Source organism: Fukomys damarensis, unplaced genomic scaffold (genome assembly GCF_012274545.1).
Source record: "Fukomys damarensis isolate Sample0158 unplaced genomic scaffold, DMR_v1.0_HiC HiC_scaffold_17, whole genome shotgun sequence".
Taxonomy (NCBI): Eukaryota; Metazoa; Chordata; class Mammalia; order Rodentia; family Bathyergidae; genus Fukomys; species Fukomys damarensis.
In genome coordinates, this window is record NW_022900929.1 from 42,853,863 (window position 1) to 42,878,869 (window position 25,007).

A 25,007-nucleotide genomic window follows, 5' to 3' on the forward strand; every position below is an offset into this window, starting at 1 on the left:
ATACTCACTTTCCCTAAAAACACACATAAATTTAAGAAAAGGGGGATTCTACATAATTTCAAGTAAAAATAATTTCACAATTAAATTATGATTAGGGCTGTCTGAGGTCTAGTCTTCTTGCCTGAGGGCCAGCTATGGCCTGTTGATAAAAATTTAACTCCATTTTGTCTCTGGTCACAACTGAGGCCTCAATGGTCCCATGATGCTGCAACACTCAAGGGCAAGATTACATCAGCTGAAGACATCCTGTTTCTTTAAAAACCGAGTAGTAATACAAAAAGAGAGAGGTTTAACCTGGGGAGGAGCAAATTCCTGATGATTAGTTTCACTCATCTCACCTACTGTCGTAAGAATGTTTTACTCATATCACTGTCCTAACCAAGTAAGATCCTCATCAACCTAAACTCCTCATGAGCATAAGATCCTTATCACTATAGGATTACCACCACCCTCAGAGTAATCTGATACTTCCTTCAAGTATAAACTCCTCCTCAATTTGCATTGCTCTAAACTCTCTTTGGTTCATTGTAATTGGTTTATCTGTTTGTTGGAGAAGGTCTTTTTTTTGTTTGTTTGTTTTTTTGAGACAGGGTCTCACTATGTAGTTGAGACTGACCTGGAACTCACTATGTAGCCCAGGCTGGTCTCAAACTCACAGCAATCCTCCTGCCTCAGCCTCCCGAGTGATGGGATTGCTGGCGTGCGCCACCACTAAGGTCTTTTATTTTTTGTCTCACATAGAGGAAGGCACTGAAAAACAGCCAAGCCATCCTCCCACTGATTTAATGAGAGGAATTTGTGTCTATGGGCAATTCCAAGGCCCATAAACCATCTCTAGGTGTCAGGCTGATTACCTCCCGATTCTGGGAGATTTCTAAACTGCTAAGAACATTGCTACTGGCAGGCAGAGTAAGGCTGGGGGTTGCATTGCAGTAACTCCTTGGGGTTTCTCCCTGCTGTCCAGCGCTGCTTCTGCAGACACTGGTGGGCATATTCACCTCACCACCCTGCTGACTATTCCAAGTGTTTGGGCTGATTGCTTGAAGGAGGCCTGGTCGGGTGAGGCTCCCAACAGAAAGAATGCACGTGGAGCAGACATCACAGGAAAACAGGAATGAAACTTTAATTTTACAGCGCTCCATTATAGTGGCCATTATCAGTTTTTCTGAGACACAGTAAAGCAAAACAGACTTGCAACATTGCCTAGTTGTGTGGTATGTACATGCTTGTCCATGCTGATACACCATCATCATCATCATCATCATCATCATCATTTGGTACCAGGGATCGAACTTGGGTCCTTGCGCTAGTGAGGCGGGTGGCAGCACCACTGAGCTAAATTCCTGGCCCTGATACATTATTATTATTATAACAGAGTTCATCATGTGCTTGCTCTAAATGACAGAGTTGTGTTCTCAGGTGCCCTGAAGCACCCTCAGAAGCCTAGGCTTTGACAGATCTGCCAGCAGCTACCTACAAATGGCCATCTACCAGCCAAGGAAGAGAAGCCCTAGAACAATGATGGTGAATGTAAGGCACTTTCACCGTGGCAGGCAGGCTGTTTGGGATTTTTTCTTTTTTGAGACAGGGATCACTTTGTAATGCAGGCTGGCTTCGAAATGACTGCCTTAGAAGATATCAAGCCTGCTAACACCTTTATCTTGGACTTCTTGCCTTCGGAATATTAGAAAATAATTTTGTCGTGTAAACTATGATCAATAGTTACAGCAGCTCTAGAAACATACTATATAAACTTAAAAATTTTTTTTTGTTTTGTTTTTTTGAGACAGTGTCTCACCTTGTAATGCAAGCTGGTCTTGAAGTCACTATGTAGTCCAAACTGGCTTTGAACTCTTGGTGATCCTCCTGCCTCAGCCTCTGGAGTGCATGTACCAACCCCCCAGCAATTTAGTTTCCATCATATTACTTAATGACTCCTTGCTCCATACAGTTGTTGTGAGAATTAAAGTATGTAAAGCTCTTAGCATAGGAAGCCCTAAGTAAATTCTATTATTGTTAAGAGAAAAGATTAAATGTGGTTGTATTTAACTAAATGCTACTAGGTATTTGTAAGGTCAGATGACTGAGGCATGATTGAGACCACCAAGGCAGGCAAAAGTCTAAGCAACATGTGATGAGTTTATTGCCATCTGGGTGCAGATGGGCCAAGGGCGAGAAAGCCATTGGCCCTGAGAGGAGAGTGCTCATGGTCATATGGGGCATTTTAGGTAGGGGAGGGGGCACTGCTCAAGAGGGTGGAAACTTTTAGAATTCCATGGGTGATGGGCCTGGGGCTGGCTGATAAACCGGGTGGTAGTGAGCAGCAGAGCAGCTGTCGCATCTTTGTGCTCCTGTGGATGTGGTTATCAGGTGGCTTGAGCAGGGATCTAACTTGGGGGACCTGTCAGTATTACTTTTTTTTGAGATAGGGTCTTCCTATGTACAGCAGTTCAGGCTGGCTTTGAATTCACTATGTATCCCAGGCTGGCCTTGAACTTGCAGCGATTCTCCTGCCTCAGACTCCAGAGTGCTAGTAGTAGTATTAGCTATTTTTGATACATTTTTGATTTTTTATTACATTTTCCTATCTTCAACTCTTTGTCTCATAGATCTAATGTACTTTACTTGTGCTATAAATAAGTCAGACGCCCTTGAGCTGCCACTGAAACAAGTTAACCAATACAACCCAATATTTACTGAGTGCCTACATTTTGTTAGATTCATTTTTTGAGTTCTTGATATGCCTTGAGGTTATAATGAATGGTGCCTTTTCTAAAAATTGTATTTGTAGTTGCTTGAAGTTATATTTATAAAATATGAAACTTATTTTTATATCAACCTTGCTAAACTCTCAAATTATGTTAAAATATTTAGTTTTTTCTTGACTTAAAATATTCATAAGATTGCATACAAATGAGAAATTTTTCTTCCTAAACTTATATCTTTGAACAAAATTTTAAATATTAGTGTAATCAGATTTGTTTTAAGAAATCTACCTACCTCAAAATCTAAAACGTTTATATAATTTTCTGTTTAAGAGTTCTCAAGTTTTACTTTTGAACATTGGTCTCTGTTCCCGCTAATAGTTCATACACAGACATGTACACACGGACTAGGTCCAGCCACAGCTTCTGATGGAAGTAAGGAAGCCTGTCTTCTTGTTGGCCCGGGTTCCTCTCAGTACCGTCCCCTACACCTATAAATATTTGTTGAAATATCTGGCCTAATTTTGAACAGAAAAATCTTGTTTGTGTTGTGCTATTTTAATACACTATTGAATTTGATTTACTAATATTTAATCTAAAATTTTTGTATTTGTTTGCAGGAACGTGACGCTCCCTTGCCAGAGACAGCCTAACAGGATGTTGCTAAGTGCCAGAATGAGTTAGACAGTGTTCTTTGTTATGGCGGTAAAAAACACCTTTCTGGTTCCCCATCTCAGTTTCTGATTTACAAAGTCTGGGCTAGGGAATCCCTCACACAGCCTCTATATCCCACGATTTCTTCGAAGCCAAGCATCTGGGAGCCAAGTACCATGTGACAGGGGTTCACGAGTTTTTTTGTTTTTTTGCTGTTTTTTTTTTTTTTGGTGGAGAGTCAGTAACTTATTTTTTTTCCTCATTGAGTTTATTGGTACATTTTAGGTATACAATACAGTTACACTCATTACTGGGATCTTGTACCTTTACATGACAGGTCTCGGTTTTCATTTTTTCCCCTTGTCCCTGCCTCCCTTCACCCCTCTTCCCCTCCCCCTTTACAAACACTTTATTTCCATTTTTTCATTTTTTTTTCCTTTTCCCTTATTATCTTTCCCCTACCCTTCTCACTTTCCCTACACCTTTAGCCCCTTTCTTCCTATTTCACATTGTCTATTATATCATTACGATTTTATGTACTATTATAGTTTATTCACACCAGAAAATCTATTCGGTATTTACACGTTTGATACACATTTGACAGTAACTTTTACATAATTAAAAAATTTTTCCCACAGTCCGTCTGAAAAAGGAGGCGGGGGAGAGTAGTCTGAATTAGGTTATGAGGCCCGGCTTGCAGTGCCTCACCTCAGCCATTGAACTCACTTGGCCGGCCGTGAGTCTGTTCCAAGCTCCGGCTAAGGAGGCATCCGCCAGGCCCAACCCCAGGGGGCGGGTTTTGGCATCTCCTGCCCAGTCTGCCCTCGCGCGGAGCCCCGCTCTCTGGGAACTCACCTCCCCGGAAGCTCAGGGAGAGCCCTGTTAGAGCCGCTTTTGGCCCTAGTCTCAGACCTTCCCAAGGGTTTCTTGTAGAGTGACGCGACGCACTCAGCTTGTAGCCCCACTGATGAGCTTCCCTCCGCCCCATGGCAAGGGATGATTGAAATAGGCCTTATAAGAGGCCCAGATCTTAGTATATTTTTTGATCATGGTGACTTCCCACAACACACAGCGATATGCAGATAGGCTGGGGAGCACCTCCCAATTCCGGCCCAGTCGGTTCTTGGCTGGGGCGCACGCGCCCTGCGGGTTCCCGGCCTGTGATTGAGCCCGCGATTCTTGGAGCGAGTTGATGACGTCAGCGTTTGAACTCCATGGCGGCGAGGAGACGGGCGAGGAACGGCCGCGGGAAGCCGGGTTAGTAGAGTTCTCAGGGGCTGAAGCCTGGGGTTCGGACGTGGGAGACGGAACAGTGTCCCTCGCCGTTGAGTGCCTCCGCCTTCTACGTGCCCTTGCCCTGCCCTTGGCTTCCAAACTAGTTTTGGCCTTAAGCTTTTCGAATTTCGTTTTTCATATTAATGTTCTTTAATTCAGAAAGGCTTGTGGAACTGTAAAAGCTAACGTAGTGCCAATACTGTTGTTAGTGCTGAATATTATTCAGTTAAAAAGCAATTGTAAAGCTTATTATTTTAGGGTTTTTTTGTACCGGGGATAGAACAACTTTATATATCACTAAGAAAGGTTAAGTGCTTCCAGTTAAACATGATTCACTACTTAGATGTCATCCTAACTTTCAGAGATTGAAAATCAAATCGTAGAATTGTTGAGATCCACTACCCTGTGTATAGGCCCTGGTACCCTTAATGTAAAGGTCCACCCTGTAAATTAGATATTATTGTTCCCTCGATTTTATTGTTGGGGCCTTTGAGGTACAAAGAGACTGCAGGACTCCTCTCAGTTTCCATGGTTCTAAGCTAGGTGTAGACCATAGCGCTCTCTGCTGGTCATTATTTCATGCCACCTCGGGCAGTTCTAGGTAGGTATGGGAGGGGAGCATAATAGAAGAAACGCGCAGAGCAGGCTGCAAAGCTCATGCCTCAGGCTATGAATATACAACCTGTGAGTCCACTTTATTTTATTTGGCTTTAGTAGCTCTTTAGGAAGAATTACTCAGAATAATTCCCAAGGCTAATGGGGTGGCAGTTGGTATTGTTTCATTGTAAATTTACAAAGCCATCTTATTTAATTATTTCTTTAAAAGCTCATCCCAAGTGGGGAATGTAGGTCAGTGTTGTAGCACTTGCCTAACATGCAGTGTCCTGAGTTCAGAAGTGAGCAACACACACACACACACACACACACACACACACACACACACATTCTTATATTTGCCAGCCAAGCCCAGCTACTTAGATGGTGAGCCATGAGGATCACAAGTTTCTGGCCAGTTTGGGAATTTTAGCAAGACTTTGTCTAAAATTTTAAAAGTGGGGAAGGTGGCTAGAAGTATAGCTCAATGATGCACCTTTTGCCTAGTATGCATGATCCTCCCCCCCCCCCCCCGCACAATTTTTTTTTTGTGTGTGATGAAGGATCATATTTACTGTGGACTCATTCTTTTGTCTTTATCTGTTCATTGTTCTTGCTCTTAGCTTTTTCAGTATTAAATGAAACCAAGAGAGATAATAATGGCACTACAGCTACAGAAGACTTACCTCCTGCCAAGAAAACTCGTAAATACCAGAGACAGAGAGTGAAAAAGGAGCCTGTGTCTGGAGGAAAGGCTGATAAGGGCAGGACAGAAGACACGCAAGGCAGTAAGTCAGAGAAGACATGAGCGGGCCAAAGGGCCTTGGGAAGGGTGGTAGTGATATCTTGTTCTTTCAGCTCTCATTTCTTCCTTCCTTGAATATATAATCAATTAATTTTCTATGCTTTGTATGTACCTCAGTACTAATCCACCTTGTTGAATTATCATATTTATGTGTCTGGCATAGATTGAGGCCTAGGCAGATAACCAGGATGGCTTAGGAACAGCAAAGTTCATTTTGACAGGTTTCTAATTTGACAGCTATTTATGATTGACATATACGTAATTATGTTATGTATTAATATTTTCTCAGAACCTGTGAAGTCATTGCTGTTAAAGGGCAAAGCTCCTGTGGACCCAGAGTGTACAGCCAAGGTGGGAAAGGTGAGACTTTGAGACCTAGACTTTGAGTTCCCTGAGTACAGTGTCCTTTTGTTTTTAGGATTCTTTTTTTTCCCATATAACAAAAATCTGCCACCAGCTTTATTTCCTAAAGTCTCCACATAAACATCCGAGTGTTTTTAGGATTCTTGTCTGAGATGTTGCTAGTATGCATTTTAGGAAATTCTCTCTAAAATTTCACTAGTGAGTAGTTTGGTCCAAGAGTGAGAGGTGAGAGTGGGTGGGGTTTGGGGTTGATAATCAGGTGATTAACAAGGTTCCTTTTTGCAGTTGTCATCAGGCTTTGACATCTCATTGCCTTTTTCAGCCAGAAAATTATGTTATTAGGGAGAATTGTTGTCTAATGAGAGACTGCCCTGTAATGTCAGAAGTTACTGAGGAGGGGAGAAAGGATTTGAAATATGTAGTAGAAAAGCTGCATTTTCTTTTGAGCATATTTCTTTGAGTTAGAATCTTTTGTTTCTATAGTTTAGAAAAAGGGAGCATGTTTTCATTGTAGTAATAGGCTGTGTGTAGAATACACATCTCCATTTCTTTCCCCGGAAGGTAGATGATGTTGCTGGAGAAAGAACCTTGAGTCATATTAAGATTTAGTGCTTCACTTTGGATCTCAGGACTGAAAGCATACTGATGTTGTTTTCTCTTTCTTTCTCCAGGCTCATGTGTATTGCGAAGGAGATGATGTCTATGATGTCATGCTAAATCAAGTAAGAGGGAGAGCCATTCTATTCATAGCACTTTCTTCTTGATCATTATTGATGATAGAGCTTCCCAGTACTTGGATCAAGTCCTCCATACTGTATTGGCCTCTACTGGTTACTCCTCTGAGTATTCAGCCCTAGCACACTAACAGTGAAGCCCTCTATGAAAAGTGGGTCTTTTCATACACTTTATGTCTTTCCTTGAACCCATAAACTCTCTGTTTGTGTCCTTTTGCACATTTTCTGATAGGTTGTTGGTCTTTGTTTTACTAGCTTCAAGTGACTTTATGTAACAAAGAATAGATTTTTGTTTGTAGCATTTTTCTTTTGGATACTGGCGATCAAACTTGGATCCTTGGTGCTTGCAAGGCAGGCGGCGACACCACTGAGCTAATCCCTGGCCCAGTAGTTTTTTGTTTGTAATAGAAATTGTTCATATATTTTCCAGGTTTATTGTTTACCTTTTGATTTGCCTTAAAGTGTACTTTTCACCTATATTGAAGTTTTTAATTTGTATGTAGTTAAATTAATTTTTTTCTTTTAAAAGTTTTTCTCTTATTAGGGCTGGGGATTTAGCTCAGTGGTACCACACCTGTCTCATAAGTGCAAGGTCCTGGGTTTGATCCCTGGTTACCCCACCTCCACAAATTATTTTTTCTTTTAGTTTTGTGCTTTTTGAAGAGGTAATTCATTTGCTTGGTTAACATATTTCCTGGATATCACTTCATATTTGAATTTATTGATTCCACATGTAATTTTAACAACTAATTAGTAGTCCTGTGTTACTGCTTCTTCCACTTAAAATATTGCTAGCAGACAGAAAATATCTTAAAGCCCCCTTCTGTTCTAACGTCTGATGTCTGTAATATGGAGGTGGGAAGGGGCAATGCCTTGTAAGAGGGGCTCAGCCTCCCAGCACTGACTTCTGTGTCTTCCCACATAGATCACTGTCTCTCCACTCTGACTGAGGTACTTAGATACGTCTTTTTAGGTACAGTTGCTTCTTGAGTGAGTGTCCCCAAGTCATATCTGTTCGGGGTTGGGCAAATGTGGCCATGGTTTCTGTATGTCCTGTGTCCCCTCTCAACACTGTCCTGCTCTCAGTTCATTGTCATATTTCTGAAGCTGACACAGAAAAAGGACCTAAGTAGAACAGTCAGAGTAAAAAGTCATCTAAGCAACAACCCTTAATAGGTGTAGATCTATGGAGCATCAGAATTATTCTCATCCCATTTGAGGAAAACTTATTGGAAATGAATCAGGAGTTAGAAAACACAGATAACCAAGGAAATATCTATGGAGGGAACTGAACAGGAACATTGAGGTTAGGTAGAAAGCTTTAGGGATTGTCCAGGGTCCTACTTTTAAAGTTTTATTTTATTTTTCAGTACCAGGGATCGAGCTCAGGACCTTGTACTTGTGAGTCAGACGTGGTGCCACTGTACTAAATCCTAGCCCCAGGCTCCTACTTTAATTCATTGTTTTATGTTTTTTCCCTGTGTTGTCCTTTCCTTTATAAAAATTACTGGTCCCTGTGACTAAGGATTAGTCATTGGTTTATATAACTTCCATTTGCAATACCATGTCCTTAAAAAAAAAATCTGCTTTTGTGTTCATTATTCTGTTACTTGCTATAGACTAATCTCCAGTTCAACAACAACAAGTACTATCTAATTCAGCTGTTAGAAGATGATGCCCGGAGAAACTTCAGTGTTTGGATGAGATGGGGTCGAGGTAATGACTTTCATTATGCGTTTTATGAGCTGTCATTCAAAAACCCAGAGTGAGTGGCTGAGTTTAAATTGGGTGAGTGGAGGCTGTGTCTGGGAAGCCCTTAGGAATCAAGTTGGGCTTCTTCAAGCTGGGAGAATGACAGGCACCCTTATCAGGAAGCTCCCGTTGGCACGATGGAGAGCAGCCCATTGCAGTTGGACTGCCAGTAGTGCTCATAGGCTATGCCATTTAGTAGGTAACTTCCATCAACATGATCAGTTCCCTGAGCCCTTTCCCTGGTCCTTTTCGTGCCCATTTTTCAGATGCTGAGCAGAGGGACCTTAAGGAGATGACTCAGTACTATTAGGGAACTGTTCTTGGGGTGCAGGACAGGGAACCATCTTATGTGTGGCATTTACTTTGCAGTTGGGAAAGTGGGGCAGCACAGCTTGGTGGCTTGTTCAGCTGACCTTACCAAGGCCAAGGAAATCTTTCAGAAGAAGTGAGTGTTAAGAACTGAGTACAAAAAAAATACCTATCTTCTTGGATCTTCACTTTTAAGAAGATTTATAAGTGTGATTTGACCTAAATGTGAATTTCTTTTCATCCTGACAGTCTGTAAGTAGCATCAAATTTCATCTTTAGTTAGTGATTATTAAGTAAACTTAGAACTTTGAAATTGACTAAAACCAGAAAAATTCTAATTTATTTAACACAAAACAAATTTAGGGAATTTGAGAAAAGCAAAGACTTTCCACCTAAAGTTTTACTGTAATGTTGAATAACTTTCTGAGATCTCTGAGAATATATTTTTGTTCAGAATTGGATAGATACTTTCTTAGTGAAAAAAAATTTTTTTTTTACTGGGGTTTTAATCCAAGACCTCATTCATGCTAGGCAAATCCTCTACCATTAAAGTACATCCTCAGCCCTATATTTTTTATTTTTAATCTTAATGCTTTTGTGGTATTTGGGAACCTTTGCAAAGCCTGAACCTCCCCTCTCCCCAACTTTTTAAAAATTCCTGTGGTCCAAGGTTTTTTCTGTTCATTCAGTGTCCTACTTTAGAATTCAGGTTTATGGAAAGTTGATGTGTAAAGGAACTCTGAGGGAAACTAAATTTTTGGAGATTTCCTATCCAAAGAAACAGTTTTAAGTCCTTTTCTAGTAGTTGGTATTTATGCTTAAGGTTTTCTCACACCTTCGGCTCTGTAGATTCCTTGACAAGACAAAAAATAATTGGGAGGATCGTGAGAAGTTTGTAAAGGTTCCTGGAAAATATGATATCCTGCAGATGGACTACGCTACCACCACTCAGGTAAACAAGCTGATTTTAACTTTGGAGGGAAGATATCCCTTCTTAATTAGGGTAGAATCTGGCAGCATGGCTTAGATCCATCTAAGACCAGAACAAGCCAAAATATTTTGACCTATTGCTATTTCTTTCCCACCTGAGAAGTAGTAATTCTCACTAATTTTCTAGTCTCTTAGCCACAGAAAGAATAAGATGTGATGTGCTTTTTTAGTCTCTCTTTGCTATTTACTAAGATTCTTAGGAAATCTGAGGCCCAGTTTCTAGAAGTTTAGTGTTACAGACCAAGATAAGAATAATTAAGCTGAAAAAATGACATTTAAAGTTTTCTTCTGCCTCTGTACCACAGTAAAAAAATTAATTTTGACTGTAATTTACCAGGATGCTAAAAACTGCCACAGATCTGAAAAATGGAGAAATTTTCATCTGCAGATGAAATGATTTGAGATAGAATAGCTATGCTTATATACTTAATATCACCGGGAAGGTGTTTTTGACTTACTCTGAATGCTGTACTGTGGAAGTCAAACGTTCACTCAGGTGGAAGTCACATCGGGTGCTCTAGGTTAATAATGGAATATGCCGTCAAGCAGACGGATTGGCAATCACTGTTGCACCACTTTTTAAAAACAATTAATTTTATTGGTACATTTTCGATATATGTAATGATCACATTCATCATAGGTAATTTGTGCCTGTACATGATGCATTTTGATTCTTCTTTTTTCCCATTCCTTTACCCTCCCTGCAACCCTTCTTTTTCTCCTTATTTACAAAAGCTTTGTTTCCATTTTTCCGTTCTCTCTCTCTCTCTCTTCTTTTTTTTTTTTTTTTTTTTTTGGCACTGGGGATTGAACTCAGGTCCTTGTGCTTGCTTGCAAGGGAGGCGCCGGAACCACTGAGCTAAATCCCCAACCCTCTTTCTCTTGTGTGTGTATTTTGAGTCACTTTTTTCTTTTCCCTTCCTTCTTCTCCCCCCAACCCCTCCCTAGTTCTCCTTCCCTTTTGAACATTTTCTTCCTATTTCACAATATCTGTTACACATTTGGGTCCTTATTTAAACTTTTGGTTTCTCACCAGAGAAATAATATAATATTTACATGCGTGTCTGATTTCTTTCACTTAAGAGTATGGTCTCAAGTTGCATCTGTATAGCTAGAAATGTCTCAAGCTTATCCTTCTTTATGGCTGAGTAGTACTACATTGTGTAAAAAAAAATCTTTATCCCTTCATCCATTGATAGGCATTTGGGCTGTTTCCAAGATTTAGTTATCATAAACTGCTGCTCTAAACATGGATGTGCATATATCACTGTGGTATGTTTTAAATTCTTTTGGGAGGCTGCCAGGGGGAATTGTGGGACCTCTAGTTTTAGTTTCTTGAGGAATCTCCATATTGATTGCCAAGTGGTTACACCAGTGTATACTCCCACCCACAGTGGAGAAGGGTTCCTTTCTTCCCCACAGGCTAACGCTATTCTTTGGGGGTTGATTTCTTGTTAATAGCCATTTTTTCTGGAGTGAGATGGAATCTCAGCATTGTTTTAATTTGCATCTCTCAAAGACCAATTATGTTGAACATTTTTTCATATATTTTCTGTTTCTACTTTATTGGAGAAGAGTCTTTTCATTTCAGGTGCCCATTTTAGATTGGGTCTTTAAATTTGGAGGGTCTGATTGTTTTGAGTTCTTTATATGTTCTAGATATTAGTTCTCTGAAGAACAGGTGGAAAAATTTTTTCCCACACTCTGGGTTGTCTCTTCACTCTGTTGATGATTTCTTTTGCTGTGCAAAAGTTTTTTTAATAAGATGTGATCCCAGTTGTTGATTCTTTATGGTAGTCCCTGTGTGGTTGAGGTTTGTTCATAAAGTCTTTGCCTACACTAATGTGTTAAAGAGTTCTATCTGTTCTCTCTTACATCATATTTAGTTTCTATTTTAATATTTAGATCTTTGATCCATTTTGATTTTAGTTTAGTGCACGGTGAGAGACAAGAGTCTAGTTTTAGACTTCAGCATGGGGAAAGCCAGTTTTTCCAGGTCTGTTTGTGAAAAAGGATGTATCTTCCAGTGAAGGTGTTTGGCCCCTTTGTTGAAGTTGTTTCTGCATCATCTAATCTGTTCCATTGATTGTTGGGTCTGTTTTTCTGCCTTGGCAGGGTGTTAGAATACATTCTTTCAAACTTTGTGGGCCTTGTTTTTCTGTAGGATGATAATGAAACAAAGCAAGAGGACTCCCGTAAGGCCCCCTCAAAACCAGAGTCACAGCTAGATCTTCAGGTGCAGGAGCTGATAAAGTTGATTTGTAATGTCCAGACCATGGAGGAAATGATGATCGAAATGAAGTATGACACCAAGAAAGCCCCACTTGGTAGGACTTCAGATTCTGTCCTACATTCTCTTTGTGTTTCTTAGTCCCTTTAGTGGTTATTTCATCACATGATTTAAAGCTTGCTGATAGTACTAAATGAAGAAAGCAGGATTTGGGGTAAAAGTTTGTATCGTGTGCATGGGTGTGAAGACTGGCGAAGTTGAAGAGTGAGAGCCTCTGTGGAGCAGGGATGTAAGTACAGCTTACTGGATGGAACCTAGTCTGAGCTGTGGTTGGGCATGCAGGAAAGCTGACAGCGGCACAAATCAAGGCAGGCTACCAGTCTCTTAAGAAGATTGAAGATTGCATTCGGGCTGGCCGACGTGGACGAGCTCTCCTGGAAGCATGCAACGAGTTCTACACCAGGATCCCACACGACTTTGGGTGAGGCCTGTGCTGTGGTTCCACTTTGTTCCTCTACCTGCCCATATTCCCTAAATCAATCACTAGCAGCTACCATTTTCTTAATCTTTTGTTCCTAAGGAAATTATCCTCTTAAATAGTGCTGAAATAACTTATAGGGAGCTTATCTGTGAATTTATCAGTTAAAAAATAAATTCAATCCCCTCAACTGATTACCACCATATTCACTGACCAAAGGGACGTTCCCCAACTCAATAGAAAATGGGTCTGGCTATCTAACCACTAAGTAAATCACCTTCAAGGCATATCACGCTTTTTTTTTTCTTTAAGTTGACTGTAATCACGCTAATACAATATTTATATGTTTAGTATTGCTTTATGTATTTAGAGGTTTAAGTTTTTACAGGCCTGTTTGTCTTTCAAATAGAAAAATTTTTCTAAGTTTTGAGGTTTTTTTTCCTTCATTTTTTGAGATAAAATCTCACCTTGAGCAGGCCACAGTCCTCCTGCCTCAGCGTCCCAAGTGCGAGGGTTACAGATGTACACCACCACACCTGGCTTGATAAACATGTTTCTAAGGGATGTTTATGAATGCAAGTATGTATTCATTTATGCACACATACAAGTTTCTTGCTATGTAGTTCACTATATAGCCCTGGCTGTGTAGCCAAGGTTGTCCTAGAACTCGCAGCAGTCCTCCTGCCTCAGCGTTCTGAGTGCTGGGATTACAGGATTGCACTAAAAGGACCCATTTTTACTCTGGTTTTTTTAATCACGTGTCTTTTAGTCACAAATCAAACACATCTTTGTGCATTGTATCTCTGTCCTTAGACTCCGTACCCCTCCATTAATCCAGACAGAGAGAGAACTGTCAGACAAAGTACAACTGCTAGAGGTGAGTTACAGATGGATTAGGAAGTAACAGATCTCTTATCCCAGTTTCCCTCACATTGAGTCCCTGTTTTGTCAGGCTTTGGGAGACATTGAAATTGCCATTAAGCTGGTGAAGACAGATCTCCAAAGCCCAGAACACCCATTGGACCAACACTATAGAAACCTGCACTGTACCTTGCGCCCACTAGACCATGAAAGTTATGAGTTCACAGTAAGAAAAAATTATTTCTTTTCATGCTTTTACACTATAAGACCTACTGTCCCCATCTCACTGTTCTCTTTACTACTTCTGGTTAAAAAACTGTCAGGGCAGAATTTCTCTTTGCTAGCAGTTTAGGAAGGTAGGCCTTTTTCTTTCTGCCTTAGGAGCCGTTTGGGAGCAGGAATTTCTGCCATATTGTACCAGAGACTTCAGTTCTTCATTTCAGGTCCATCTCTTTAGAGTTCACATCGGCCATTTCTTCCATTCTTTTCCACAGGTGATTTCCCAGTACCTACAGTCTACCCATGCTCCTACACACCGTGACTACACCATGACCTTGCTGGAGGTTTTTGAAGTAGAAAAAGAGGGTGAGAAAGAAGCCTTCAGAGAGGATCTTCCTAACAGGTCTGAGTCTAGCTTTGACATCAGGAAAACATTTCCTTGCCTGAAGTGCAGTTAAGGAGCTTGGAGGGTAGCAAAGCCGGATTTTGGCTTTTTCATATTTATGGCTGTGTTTGTGGGAGAGCAAGAGCACAACAACTGCTTTTTCTTAGGATGCTGCTGTGGCACGGATCCAGGCTGAGTAACTGGGTGGGAATCCTGAGCCACGGGCTTCGAATTGCCCCGCCAGAGGCTCCCATCACAGGTTACATGGTGAGTAGAGGTTGAACTCTGGATAGAACATGGGGGAATAGGATATAATTCTATTAGTCCTGTAGGGTAGAATTAGGCATTACTTTCCCCCAGAATTAAACCAGCCCACCATAACTCCATCATGTTTTACTGTGTTTTTCTTTCTTTAAATTCCAGGTGATTCCCATTCCCCAGGGCAGACATTGACACATATTGTACTATCTCTGGAGCAGAACTGTGAAGAGTAATGGCATGAGCCTTCCAGCTGACCTTGTTTTTTTTTTTGTTTGTTTATTTCAGTTTGGGAAAGGAATCTACTTTGCTGATATGTCTTCTAAGAGTGCCAATTACTGCTTTGCCTCTAGACTAAAGAATACAGGACTGCTGCTTTTATCAGAGGTGAGGAAGGAACACATCTGTGATGTCCAGTTTATTAATTTCTACTTTTTTCCAGTGAGAAGAGGTACTTGAGATGACTTGAGGGATGCCAAGGGGAATTTCCATTTCATTAGATTCCTTTGCTAGAGCAGGGAAGAAAATTCAGATGGGATTTTCTGGTTCTCTGTAGAGCAGCATTCTCAATGGGACACAGGCATTGAAAGATCCTTTGCTTTGCAGGTAGCTCTGGGTGAGTGTAATGAGCTACTTGAGGCCAATCCTAAGGCAGAAGGATTACTTCAGGGCAAGCACAGCACAAAGGGCCTGGGCAAGATGGCTCCCAGTCCTGCCCACTTCATCACCCTGTAAGTACCCCAAGCCAACATAAGACACCGTTGTCTCCATTCCAACTTCTGAACCAAACTGATGTTGAAGTATTTTTTTCTCTTTGGCAGGAATGGGAGTACAGTGCCCTTGGGGCCTGCAAGTGACACAGGAATTTTAAACCCAGGGGGTTATACCCTCAACTACAATGAGTTTATTGTCTATAACCCCAACCAGGTCCGTATGCGATACCTTCTAAAGGTTCAGTTTAATTTTCTGCAGCTGTGGTGAGTGTTGATATTAAACCAGAGAAGATACAGTCTTCAAGCAAGAAAATCAGCATTATTGTACTTTTCAACTTTGTTTTGTTTCATTTTGTGAGTGAGACAAGGTCTTACTATGTAGTCCAGGCTGGTCTTGAATTCATGTGTAGCCTAGTTAGCCTCAAACTCGTGGAAGTCCTCCTGCCTCTGCCTTTCCATTGCTGGGATTATAGGAGTGCACCACCATGCCTGGCATAGCCTTTTATATTTTCCAGCACTGAGTGCTGAGCCCAGGGTCTTCACACTGTATCCCTGGCCCTTTATTTTTCTGTTGTGAGACAGGGTCTCACTAAGTTGCCCAGACTAGACTGGAAATTAGAATCCTTCTGCCTCAGCATCCCAGAGTGCTAGGACTACAAGTGGGATCCATGCCCAGCCCTTTTATTACTTTATATAATAAAATTCATATGGTAGAAATGTACCACTGACTTCTGTGGGTTTTGCTTTTCCAAATACTTGCTTCTTCTGACAGTATATCTTCATTTCCAGAGTAGAAATTGCCCATTGCTCTCATAACTAGCTGAGGGTTATTCAGGATTCTTTTCTTTCAAAGTGTAGTAGCCTGTGCACTGAGGGACACTCATGGAGGTTAATGCTTTTCTCTGCTGAATTCAATTTTCTGCCTACTAGAGTTTGTTGAATATTACTGTAGGAAAAATAGAGGCCCTAAGGCTAAATTGTTCCCTTTTATCCCTGCCAAATCTTGATTGCCTTTTACCTGTTCATCAGTTGCAGACCAGGTCTCTTGTCATTTAACATCCTATTCCTCGTTAGATGTCCAAAAATTTGTAAAGCCATTAGACAATGGTCACTAAGCCTCTATTATTTGGGGAGGAAGGAAGGAAGTAGATGTTTTTACATATGTTCCCATCTAAGAAGTACTAAAGTACAGGTCAGAACCAAAGACTTCCTGATTATTGTTATTATTATTATTAGTAGTAGTAGTAAGAGTAGTAGTACTCTTTGGTACTGGGGATTGAACTTGGGTTCTTGCGCCTGCGAGGCAGGCGGCGGAACTACTGAACTAAATCCCAGCCCATAATTATTTTTAAATATGTGCAACACACTTTCTTGTGTATTTATTTTTATGTAGAAGATTGAACGCAGGGCCTCATACAAAACAGGCATAAACTGCTTTTAAGGTACCCACCATCCCCTAGTGAAAGTTTTTTTTTTTCCTCATTGAATTTATTGGTACATTTTAGGTATACAGTACAGTTCTATTCATCATTGGGATCTTGTACCTTTACATGACAGGTCTTGGTTCTCATTTTTTCCCTTTGTCCCTGCCCTCCCTCCACCTCCTCCTCCCTTCCCTATTTACAAAGACTTTACATTTTTTCATTTTCTCATTTTTTTTTCTTTTCCCTTATTACCTTTCCCCTACCCTTCCCACTTCCCTTACACCTTTAGCCCTTTTCTTCCTATTTCACATTAGTTATATCATTAGGATCTTATGTACCATTATAGTTTTTCACACCAGAGAAACTATTAGTGTGTGACTTATTTATTTCACTTAGGAGTATATCCTCAATATGCATCCATTTTCCTATGAATGACTAATTTCTCATTCTTTGTGGCTGAGTGTAGTATTCCATTTTATAGAAAACCATATCTTTATCCAGTCTCCAACTGATGGGCAAATGGGCTGTTTCCAAGTTTTAGCTATTCCACACTGTGCCGCTGTAAACATAGGTGCTCATATATCACTGTGGTATGATTCCTTTAATTCTTTTGCAAAGATACCCAGCAGAGGGATGGCTGGGTCAAGTGGAACCTCTGATCCCAACTTTTTGAGGTATCTCTATATTGAGAAAGTTGTTTAAATGAAAACAATATTCTGTAATTTTCTAGAAACCAGATTACCAGTATCTATTAGTTTATACCCTTTCACATAAAATTTATAGATGTGCCAGTTTGCATAGATTTATGTCTTTGCAACATTGGATACAAAGAGATTCCTAAGGAGCAAATAAAATAATCCATTCATTGAACTATAATGCTGCTGTCCAAATTGAAGGAGACTTTATATGCTTTTCCAGAAAATAGAGAAGGAAATACTTCACAAGTCATCCTATAAGGCATTATGAAATCAAAACCAGATAGATTATTGCAAGAAAATTATAGACCAATATCTCTTCAGAATATAATTGTAAAAATCAATAAAATGTCACCAAGCCAGCAACAAAGAAAGGATTATTCACTATGACCAAGTGAAATTTACCACAGGAATACAAATAGATTCAACTTGAAAATCAAGCAGTGGAGGCCAAAATCACACGGCCTTCATGCAGCAAAAGCATTTGAAAAATTCATCACCCTTTCATGATACACATTTTTACAAATTTGAAATAGACGAGACGTTCTTCACCTTAATGAAAGGCATCTATGAGAAAACATAGCTGTGGATTGAATCAAGTTTTTTGTAGCAGAAATTCATTAACGTTCATTGCTTTATAGGTTTCCTTTATAATTATACTACAGTTTTATTTATTTTTTTTTTTTTGGCCTTTTGAGACAGGGTCTCAACTATGTAGTTGAGACTGACTGGAACTCACTATGTAGCCCAGGCTGGTCTTGAACTCACAGCGATCCTCCTGCCTCAGCCTCCCGAGTGCTGGGATTACAGGTGTGTGCCACCACACCCGGCTTCATCTTGTTTTTACCTGTACATTCTTTGGGTTTTAATAGTTCACCTGTAGAAGCGAAATATCCTTGAGACTAAAATTTTGTAGATCGTTTTAGACTTTCTACATTTATAATTATACAGTGGCAGTTTATTTTAATTTTATTTTGTTTTAATTTTATTTTGTTGACATAGGCTATTGCTATGTATTTTAGGCTGGCCTCATTGTGTAGCCCAGGTTGGCCTTGAACTTGACTGCAATCCTCTTCTGCCCCCTGAGAGCTAGGATTGTGGGTGTGTGCCATCATATCTGGCTTAAATCTTTTATTTTTTTCATTCTCCTTTTTACACTGTGTAGGATTAGCAGTATAATGTTGAAAAGAAGTGGTTCTATAAAGTGTCCTAGCATGCGCAGGTCCTCCATTCAGTCCTGTAAAAACAAAAACTGGCAATCACCTTCACCTTAAAGTGATCAAGTTTAATATCACCAGCAATAAGTCATATTGATATAAACTAGAAGGGCACATATCTCAGATTCCCCTCTTAAATCTATAATTTCTGTCTGTGAGAAAACAAGCAAAACAAATTTAGGCACATCCTACAGTGAGTGTTGAGGTTATTATGGAAGAGTGAAAAATTGTCACAGTGGTATAGACAGACAAATGCAGTGTGGCATCCAGGAGAGAATATTCATGAAAAAATGAGGAATTAAAGGGTCTGGGGCTGGGTGTTCAGGACATTTTCCCAGCATGCCTGAAGTCCTGGGTTCAATTCCCAGCACCATGATAAGTAAATGAATATATAAATAAAATTTGAAAGTACTACTGATAAAGGGCCAGCTTTTTGTTTAATTTTTCTTTTCTTTTCTTTTTTATTTTTTTTTTTTTTTTTTTTTTTTTTTTTTTTTTTTTTTTTTTTTGAGACAGGGTCTCACTATGTAGTCCAGGCTGGTCTTGGACTCACAGTGATCCTCCTGCCTCAGCCTCCAAGGGCTGGGATTATAGGTGTGCGCCACCACGCCTGACCTGTTTCTTTAGTTTTTCACCTGTCCTGGAATAATACTTTTGTAAAATTTAATAAATTGCTATGAAAAGGAAAAAACAAAATCCAAGTCTTAGTTTATATTATTAAATGTGTCTGTTATAAGATAATTTTCAAAATCCTGTACAATTTCTGAATACTCTCAACTTCTATACTTGTTCATATTTACCTCAGTGAGGACCACTAATAATTTGTGAACTAACAGTAGTTCACAAACCAAACTTTGGGTGCCTCTGCTCTAGTTTTCAAAGTTGGATGTGGGTAGATGTATAAGAATAGGTGTTTTAAAATTTGGTTTAAAGAGAAAGATGCTTTTGTGGATGGGTAGGAGAAGAAACGTCCTATGATCCTACAGTCCAGTGTCTATAACTGGAGCAAACCCAGGCCCTGGGAGACACAAGTCCTTTTTGTTTGTTGGTTGGTTTTTGGAGACAGGGTCTTGCTATATGGTTGAGGCTGAGTCTCCTGAGTGCTGGGAGTATAGGCCTGCAACACTATGCCAGACTCCACACTCTATTTAATGAAGAAAGCAAAGCAAAACCCTAAAGGATGATGTTCATGTAAAGTATAACTGATTTTGCCTTCAGTTCTGTTGCATATATACAATAGTTCTGTCATCTGGGACTTATTGTTCCAAGACCCCAACCGATGCCTGAAACTAGATGGTACTGATGAGAGTATATAATATGAGCTGGGCATGGTGGCTGCACGCCTGTAATCCCAGCACTCGGGAGGCTGGGGCAGGAGGATCGCTGGGAGTTCGAGACCAGCCTGGGCTACATAGAAAGTTCCAGGTCAGTCTCAACTACATAGTGAGACCCTGTCTCAAACAATGTGTGTATATATATATATAATTATATATATAATGTTATTTTAATACAGATATCTACAATAAATTTTAATTTATAAATTAGGCACAGTAAGAAGATTAACTGTAAAAAATAACAAAAGAGAGCATTTATGCTACATCCAAACTTTAGTCCTTTCACTGTGATGACGTGAGGTGACCTGATGCCTATGCGACGAGATGAAGTGACTGTGGTATTGGCTCCGCAGTACAGCGGAAGCATTGTATGTGAGGGTTACTTGAACACAAGCACTGCAGCTTGTGGCAGCTGATCTCAGTAATTGGAGAGAGGGGGGACTCGTCCCCCACAGATGGAGCGTGACATACCAAGATTTCATCAAGCTACTCTGAATGCCGCACGATTGAAAACTCAGGAATTGCTTATTTCTATACTTTTCCAGTTAGTATTTTTGAACCAGAGTCGAACAGAAGTAACTGAAACAACAGAATATGAAATCATGCAGAGGAAGGGACAACTGTATTTAATTTTACCTAAAGCCTGTTCTTGTCTTTGCAACAAATATAATATGGCCTTGCTGTATATTTCCAAGGTGAGAAAAACATTTTAAATCTGCTCGAGAGTCAGCAAGACTGAATCTATTGAGCAAGTTAGCCTTTGCTTGGCTTTCCCCATCCCTATCCTCTAGCTTTCGTATTGCGGTGCAGATCTAAAATGTCCATGAAAAGTCTCACACTCAGGGGTGGAGTCTGATGGGACGAGGTGTGTCACTGTGGGAGTGCCTGTGGAGGGCACTCTCCTTCCATGGGTCCTCCTCTCCTTCCTGACCGTCACGAGATGAACAGCTCTCCACCATGCTCTTCCACCGTGAGGTTCGTGCCTTGGAGCCAGCCGACCATATACTGAACCCCTGAACTATCAGCTGCATCATTAAATCTCTCCTTTAAGTTGTGGGTGTCAGTATTCTGTCCCAGAAACCAGAAAGCTGGCTAACACACTTAGCTAGGGTGTTTTATGAACTTCTCAGACCATGGAAGACAGACAACAAGTGCTTCCTCCTGCCCTTAGACCACGCTTTTAGGAAAGCAAAAGACAAGAATGAAATGAGTGCCTCTTTTCCCCCATGCTGAAGATCAAACCCAGGGCCTTGTGCATTTTAGGCAAGTACTGTACCACTGATCTGTGCCTCAGGCCCTTAAGTCACTTTTAGGAAGATGCCATGCTATGATTTTCTGCAGGATTTCTGGGTAGGATTATAGACCATATATTTCAAGCTAATCTCAATCAGTTCTTCTAGTTACAAGATTCTTATGGAGGTGGTGATCATAAGATACATTTAGAACATTTGCATGAAGATAAGGCACATGATAAAGACCAAAGCATGATCTATCAACTTGTATCAGTTGATGCCTTTATCTGCTGGATTGGGGAGGTCACGGAATTGCATAGAAAAGGTAAAGTCCCCCAATAATTTAACCACATAAAACCTGGATCCAGGCAAAGTGAGAGCAACAAGCAGTACACCCAAGCTCCCCAAATCCTTACAATTCATTTATGGACCACAGAACAATGGTATTTCTCTGGGAGAATGCTACCTACCCAGGATAAAAATCCTCATAGTACTGCTTTGCATCTCTAAGTCCTTGAGTTCTTCTTTTAATCCTCCTGCCTCAGCCTCCCGAGTGCTGGGAAGTCATTAAGTTCCTGGATACACAAGGTGTTTCCTTCTTTCAAACTCTCAGAAGAAGATTCCTGAAGAAATTACCTCTCCTGCAGGTTAGAATTTTAGGGAATAAAGTTCTAAAACTTTTAAGTTGTTTAAAATCCTTGTTAAGTCCATGGATATGATTATTCTACTTCTCAACATGTTTTCAGCTTTGTAAGTTTCAACTTGAGAAAGATCTTATATTTGTGATTTTTTTTTCCAGGAACACCAGTAACTGTGTTGATTAATGCCTTCAGAGAACATGGAAAGGCACCAGGCTCATTCTGCTCTCAGTGCCTTGCTTCTCCCCACTCACCTGGGAACTTAGGTCTGACAAGCACTGTTTCTAGGAGGGCAACCTTATGCTGTCCTGGCTGCATCCCAGATCTTTCTAAATGCCCTGCTGCCCTCTTGGCTCACTCTTCCTTCCCTTGTTCTTTCTCACCAAATGAGCGATCTTAGCTCTCTACTCAAACTCAGTGCCGCTAACGTCACTCTTTGTCCTCCTCCTGGAAGGCCTGGGAACTGAGGTCCTGGGCCAGCAAGGGACACGGGAATTGTAAAGCCTGGGTTCAAAGAGACTCCACGAAAGGTGGGGTTCACTTTCTTCTGATCCTTTGAAGAATTCATGTTAAATCAGAGAAGAAATAGAGCATCCATATTCTTCCCTCTTGGTCTAAAGAAAGCCACACCAGAGCAGAGGCAAGGCTGTACTTAAGACTCTGACCGTTTATTTGTACCTTCTGAGGAAAGAGGTAGCCACATACTTTCAGGCTTTGCATCTCTAGCTCAAGTGGCAGCACCTCGCCCCTGAGTTGTGCATTCTCATTCCCAGGACAGAAAGTATACATTGCCCTGTGTGTCTCCCACAGCGAGCCGCAGGGTCGAGTCAGGTCCCAGAGAGGGTTCCAGGCAGCTCACTGCCCCTTCACATCGGAACAGGCCCACCTAAAACAGGAACAGAAACAGGAGGTGAGGGCCAGCTACCTGCCTGGGCTCTCCCTAGTAACTTATTTTGTTTGCATATAAATAATTGCCTTTTATTTAGAAACAGGTATATCACTGCAAGAGGAATGAAAGAAGAAGGAATTTTCTTGTATTTTGTTTGTTTGGGGTATTGGGGATAGAATTTGGGAACTTGCCCTTGTGAGGCAGGTGGTGGACTCACTGAGCTAAATCCCCAGCCAGAAAATGGAATTTTAATCTTGTGCTTTTCTTACCCAAATACGTTCTCCTGTAACATCCCTTTAGCCCCTTCCTGGAAGTGTGTTTGTTGTACACACACACACACACACTCTCTCTCTCTCTCTCTCTCTCTCTCTCTCTCTTACCAGTTGCATACTGGTTCTCTCCCACAGTTTAACATCTCTGTCCTTCGAAGCTGTCACCAGCAACTCAGGCAGCACATGGAGGGCCGTGACAGAGTCCGAGTGAATCTGACTGGGCAGGAACATGTTACTGTGAGTCCTTGGTAAAGGAAACACTGAAGTCACTGTGGCAGCCTACAGCTTCCTCCCTACCTTTGTGACCAGTCCTTCAGCCTCACCTTTCTATGCAGCTGTGTCTCTAAATGTAGTTCCGTCATCCAGTTATGTATGCTGGCACATGATGGATCTGTCTTCAAAGCCTGGACTTCAGGTGCTGCTACTTTTTTCTGCCAGATGTTTCCCTTGATCCATTCTCCTTCCTGGGTGCGTCCAGCCACCCTCCACAGCTCTCCATCAGAGCTGGCGCACAAAAATGATGACCCTGCCATTTTGAGGGCAGAGTTAAAGCCAGGTCTGTGCCTCCTAGGATCCGCCCACCTCGCCTAGGGCGCCACAGACCCCTCTGGTCTTCTCATCCCACTCACCAGATTTGGTCTGAGTTATCACTAGTGAGGTCCAACTAGTGTTTTTTAAATTCAGATCAAACTTTGGGAACTTTTCTAACTCTCCTGATACCTTTTGCTGCTGTAAAGGAACAGGTAACTTTGGTTAACCTGCCCATATCTCACAACTCTCCCAGGCAAAGCAACAATGTTCTGCTCTAGGATGGTCAAATTTTGTAAACACAAACTATAACATGGATACAGAGCAGGACACAAATGTGAAATGCCAAGTTTGTGGAATTTTTATATAGTGTTTTCCCACACAATCACTCCTACATCAATAGATGCAGACTATTTCTGTTACCCCAAAAGTTTCCCCTTCCTGGTCCAAATAAGGCCACCAGCAGATCTAACAATATTCTGACTCCTATCACCATAAATTAGTTCTGCTTATTCTCAAGTTTCATTTATATATAGTAGGGACTCCTTTGTTTCTGGCTTCTTTTGCCCAAAATAATGCCTATAACATGTCTATGCTGTTCCTTTCATTGATATTTGGTATCACATTTTTTCCCATCACAGACTATTCCATTATATAAATGTACCACAAATTATACTTTCCTGTTTATATACATTTGGGTTGTTTTCGCCTTGATGAATAACACTGCCACAGACATTCTTGTACTTATCTTTTAAAGAACTTGTGCACTTATTTCTCTTAGGTATAGAATTAGGAATGGAATCACTGGGTCACTGACAGGACTTGTGAATAACTTGAACAGGTACTAGGTTGGGGCTTTATAAGCTTTCAGGGAACTTCAGTGTCTAGCTGGGGCACAACCAAATCACTAAGTACTGCATGTCTATTAGGTAACTGGGGAACACAATGACAGAGACAAAGTTGCAGTCCTTGCCCTTAAGATGCAAATACAGTGATGAGACAAGGAGAGAAATGAAAAAGTGCAATTAGGAAAACTTGTAGGTTTCCGATTTCCCATGATTTCTTTGAACAGTAGAACCTCTTTTTTTTGGGGGGGGGTTTGAGACAGGGTCTCACTATGTAGTTGAGACTGACCTGGAACTCACTATGTAGCCCAGGACTACTATGTAGGCTGGACTTGAACCCGCAGCGATCCTCCTGCCTCAGCCTCCCAAGTGCTGGGATTACAGGCATGCACCACCACACCCAGCTAGAACCTTTTTTTTTTTTTTTTAAATAACAATGAAATCTTACATGGAAAACCAGTAACTCATGTTTTGAAGAGCTGCTCTCCCTGAAGGATAAGGGGATTTGGACCCAACAGCCTTTCATTCCCCTTCTCCCCTGTCATGAACCTGAATGTTTAAAAACAGTCTACAAAAAAATTTTTTTAAATTTTTTTAAATTTTTTTAA

The 25,007-nt window shown here is 40.8% G+C and overlaps 2 protein-coding genes across 2 annotated transcripts; one reads left to right on the forward strand and one right to left on the reverse strand.

The window, feature by feature from the left end:
* The first annotated feature begins 4,456 nt into the window (after positions 1-4,456).
* Positions 4,457-15,824, forward strand: LOC104862543 (poly [ADP-ribose] polymerase 2). Its single transcript, XM_010624596.3, has 16 exons — positions 4,457-4,616; positions 5,852-6,016; positions 6,323-6,393; positions 7,068-7,118; positions 8,750-8,846; positions 9,252-9,327; positions 10,041-10,143; positions 12,346-12,508; positions 12,754-12,892; positions 13,703-13,766; positions 13,842-13,976; positions 14,245-14,372; positions 14,522-14,621; positions 14,901-14,999; positions 15,219-15,343; positions 15,434-15,824. Exons 1-16 carry the CDS (start codon positions 4,574-4,576, stop codon positions 15,591-15,593), a joined length of 1,719 nt encoding a protein of 572 aa, XP_010622898.1. The 5' UTR covers positions 4,457-4,573; the 3' UTR covers positions 15,594-15,824.
* A 6,775-nt stretch (positions 15,825-22,599) lies between these two features.
* Positions 22,600-23,466, reverse strand: LOC104862542 (telomerase protein component 1-like). The gene is made up of 3 exons (XM_010624595.2): positions 23,350-23,466; positions 23,135-23,239; positions 22,600-22,751 (listed from the first exon to the last, which is right to left on the reverse strand). The coding sequence occupies exons 1-3, from the start codon at positions 23,386-23,388 to the stop codon at positions 22,629-22,631; spliced, it is 267 nt and encodes an 88-aa protein (XP_010622897.1). The 5' UTR covers positions 23,389-23,466; the 3' UTR covers positions 22,600-22,628.
* Positions 23,467-25,007: the final 1,541 nt, after the last annotated feature.

Coding starts and splice junctions, on each gene's coding strand:
- LOC104862543 (XM_010624596.3), top strand. CDS start 4,574: ATGGCGGCGAGGAGACGGGCGAGGAACGGCCGCGGGAAGCCGG. Junction 4,617..5,851: donor GAACGGCCGCGGGAAGCCGG/GTTAGTAGAGTT, acceptor TCTTGCTCTTAG/CTTTTTCAGTATTAAATGAA. Junction 6,017..6,322: donor GACAGAAGACACGCAAGGCA/GTAAGTCAGAGA, acceptor ATATTTTCTCAG/AACCTGTGAAGTCATTGCTG.
- LOC104862542 (XM_010624595.2), bottom strand. CDS start 23,388: ATGACGGAACTACATTTAGAGACACAGCTGCATAGAAAG. Junction 23,240..23,349: donor AGACACAGCTGCATAGAAAG/GTGAGGCTGAAG, acceptor CTGCCCAGTCAG/ATTCACTCGGACTCTGTCAC. Junction 22,752..23,134: donor AGAGAACCAGTATGCAACTG/GTAAGAGAGAGA, acceptor TTCCTGTTTTAG/GTGGGCCTGTTCCGATGTGA.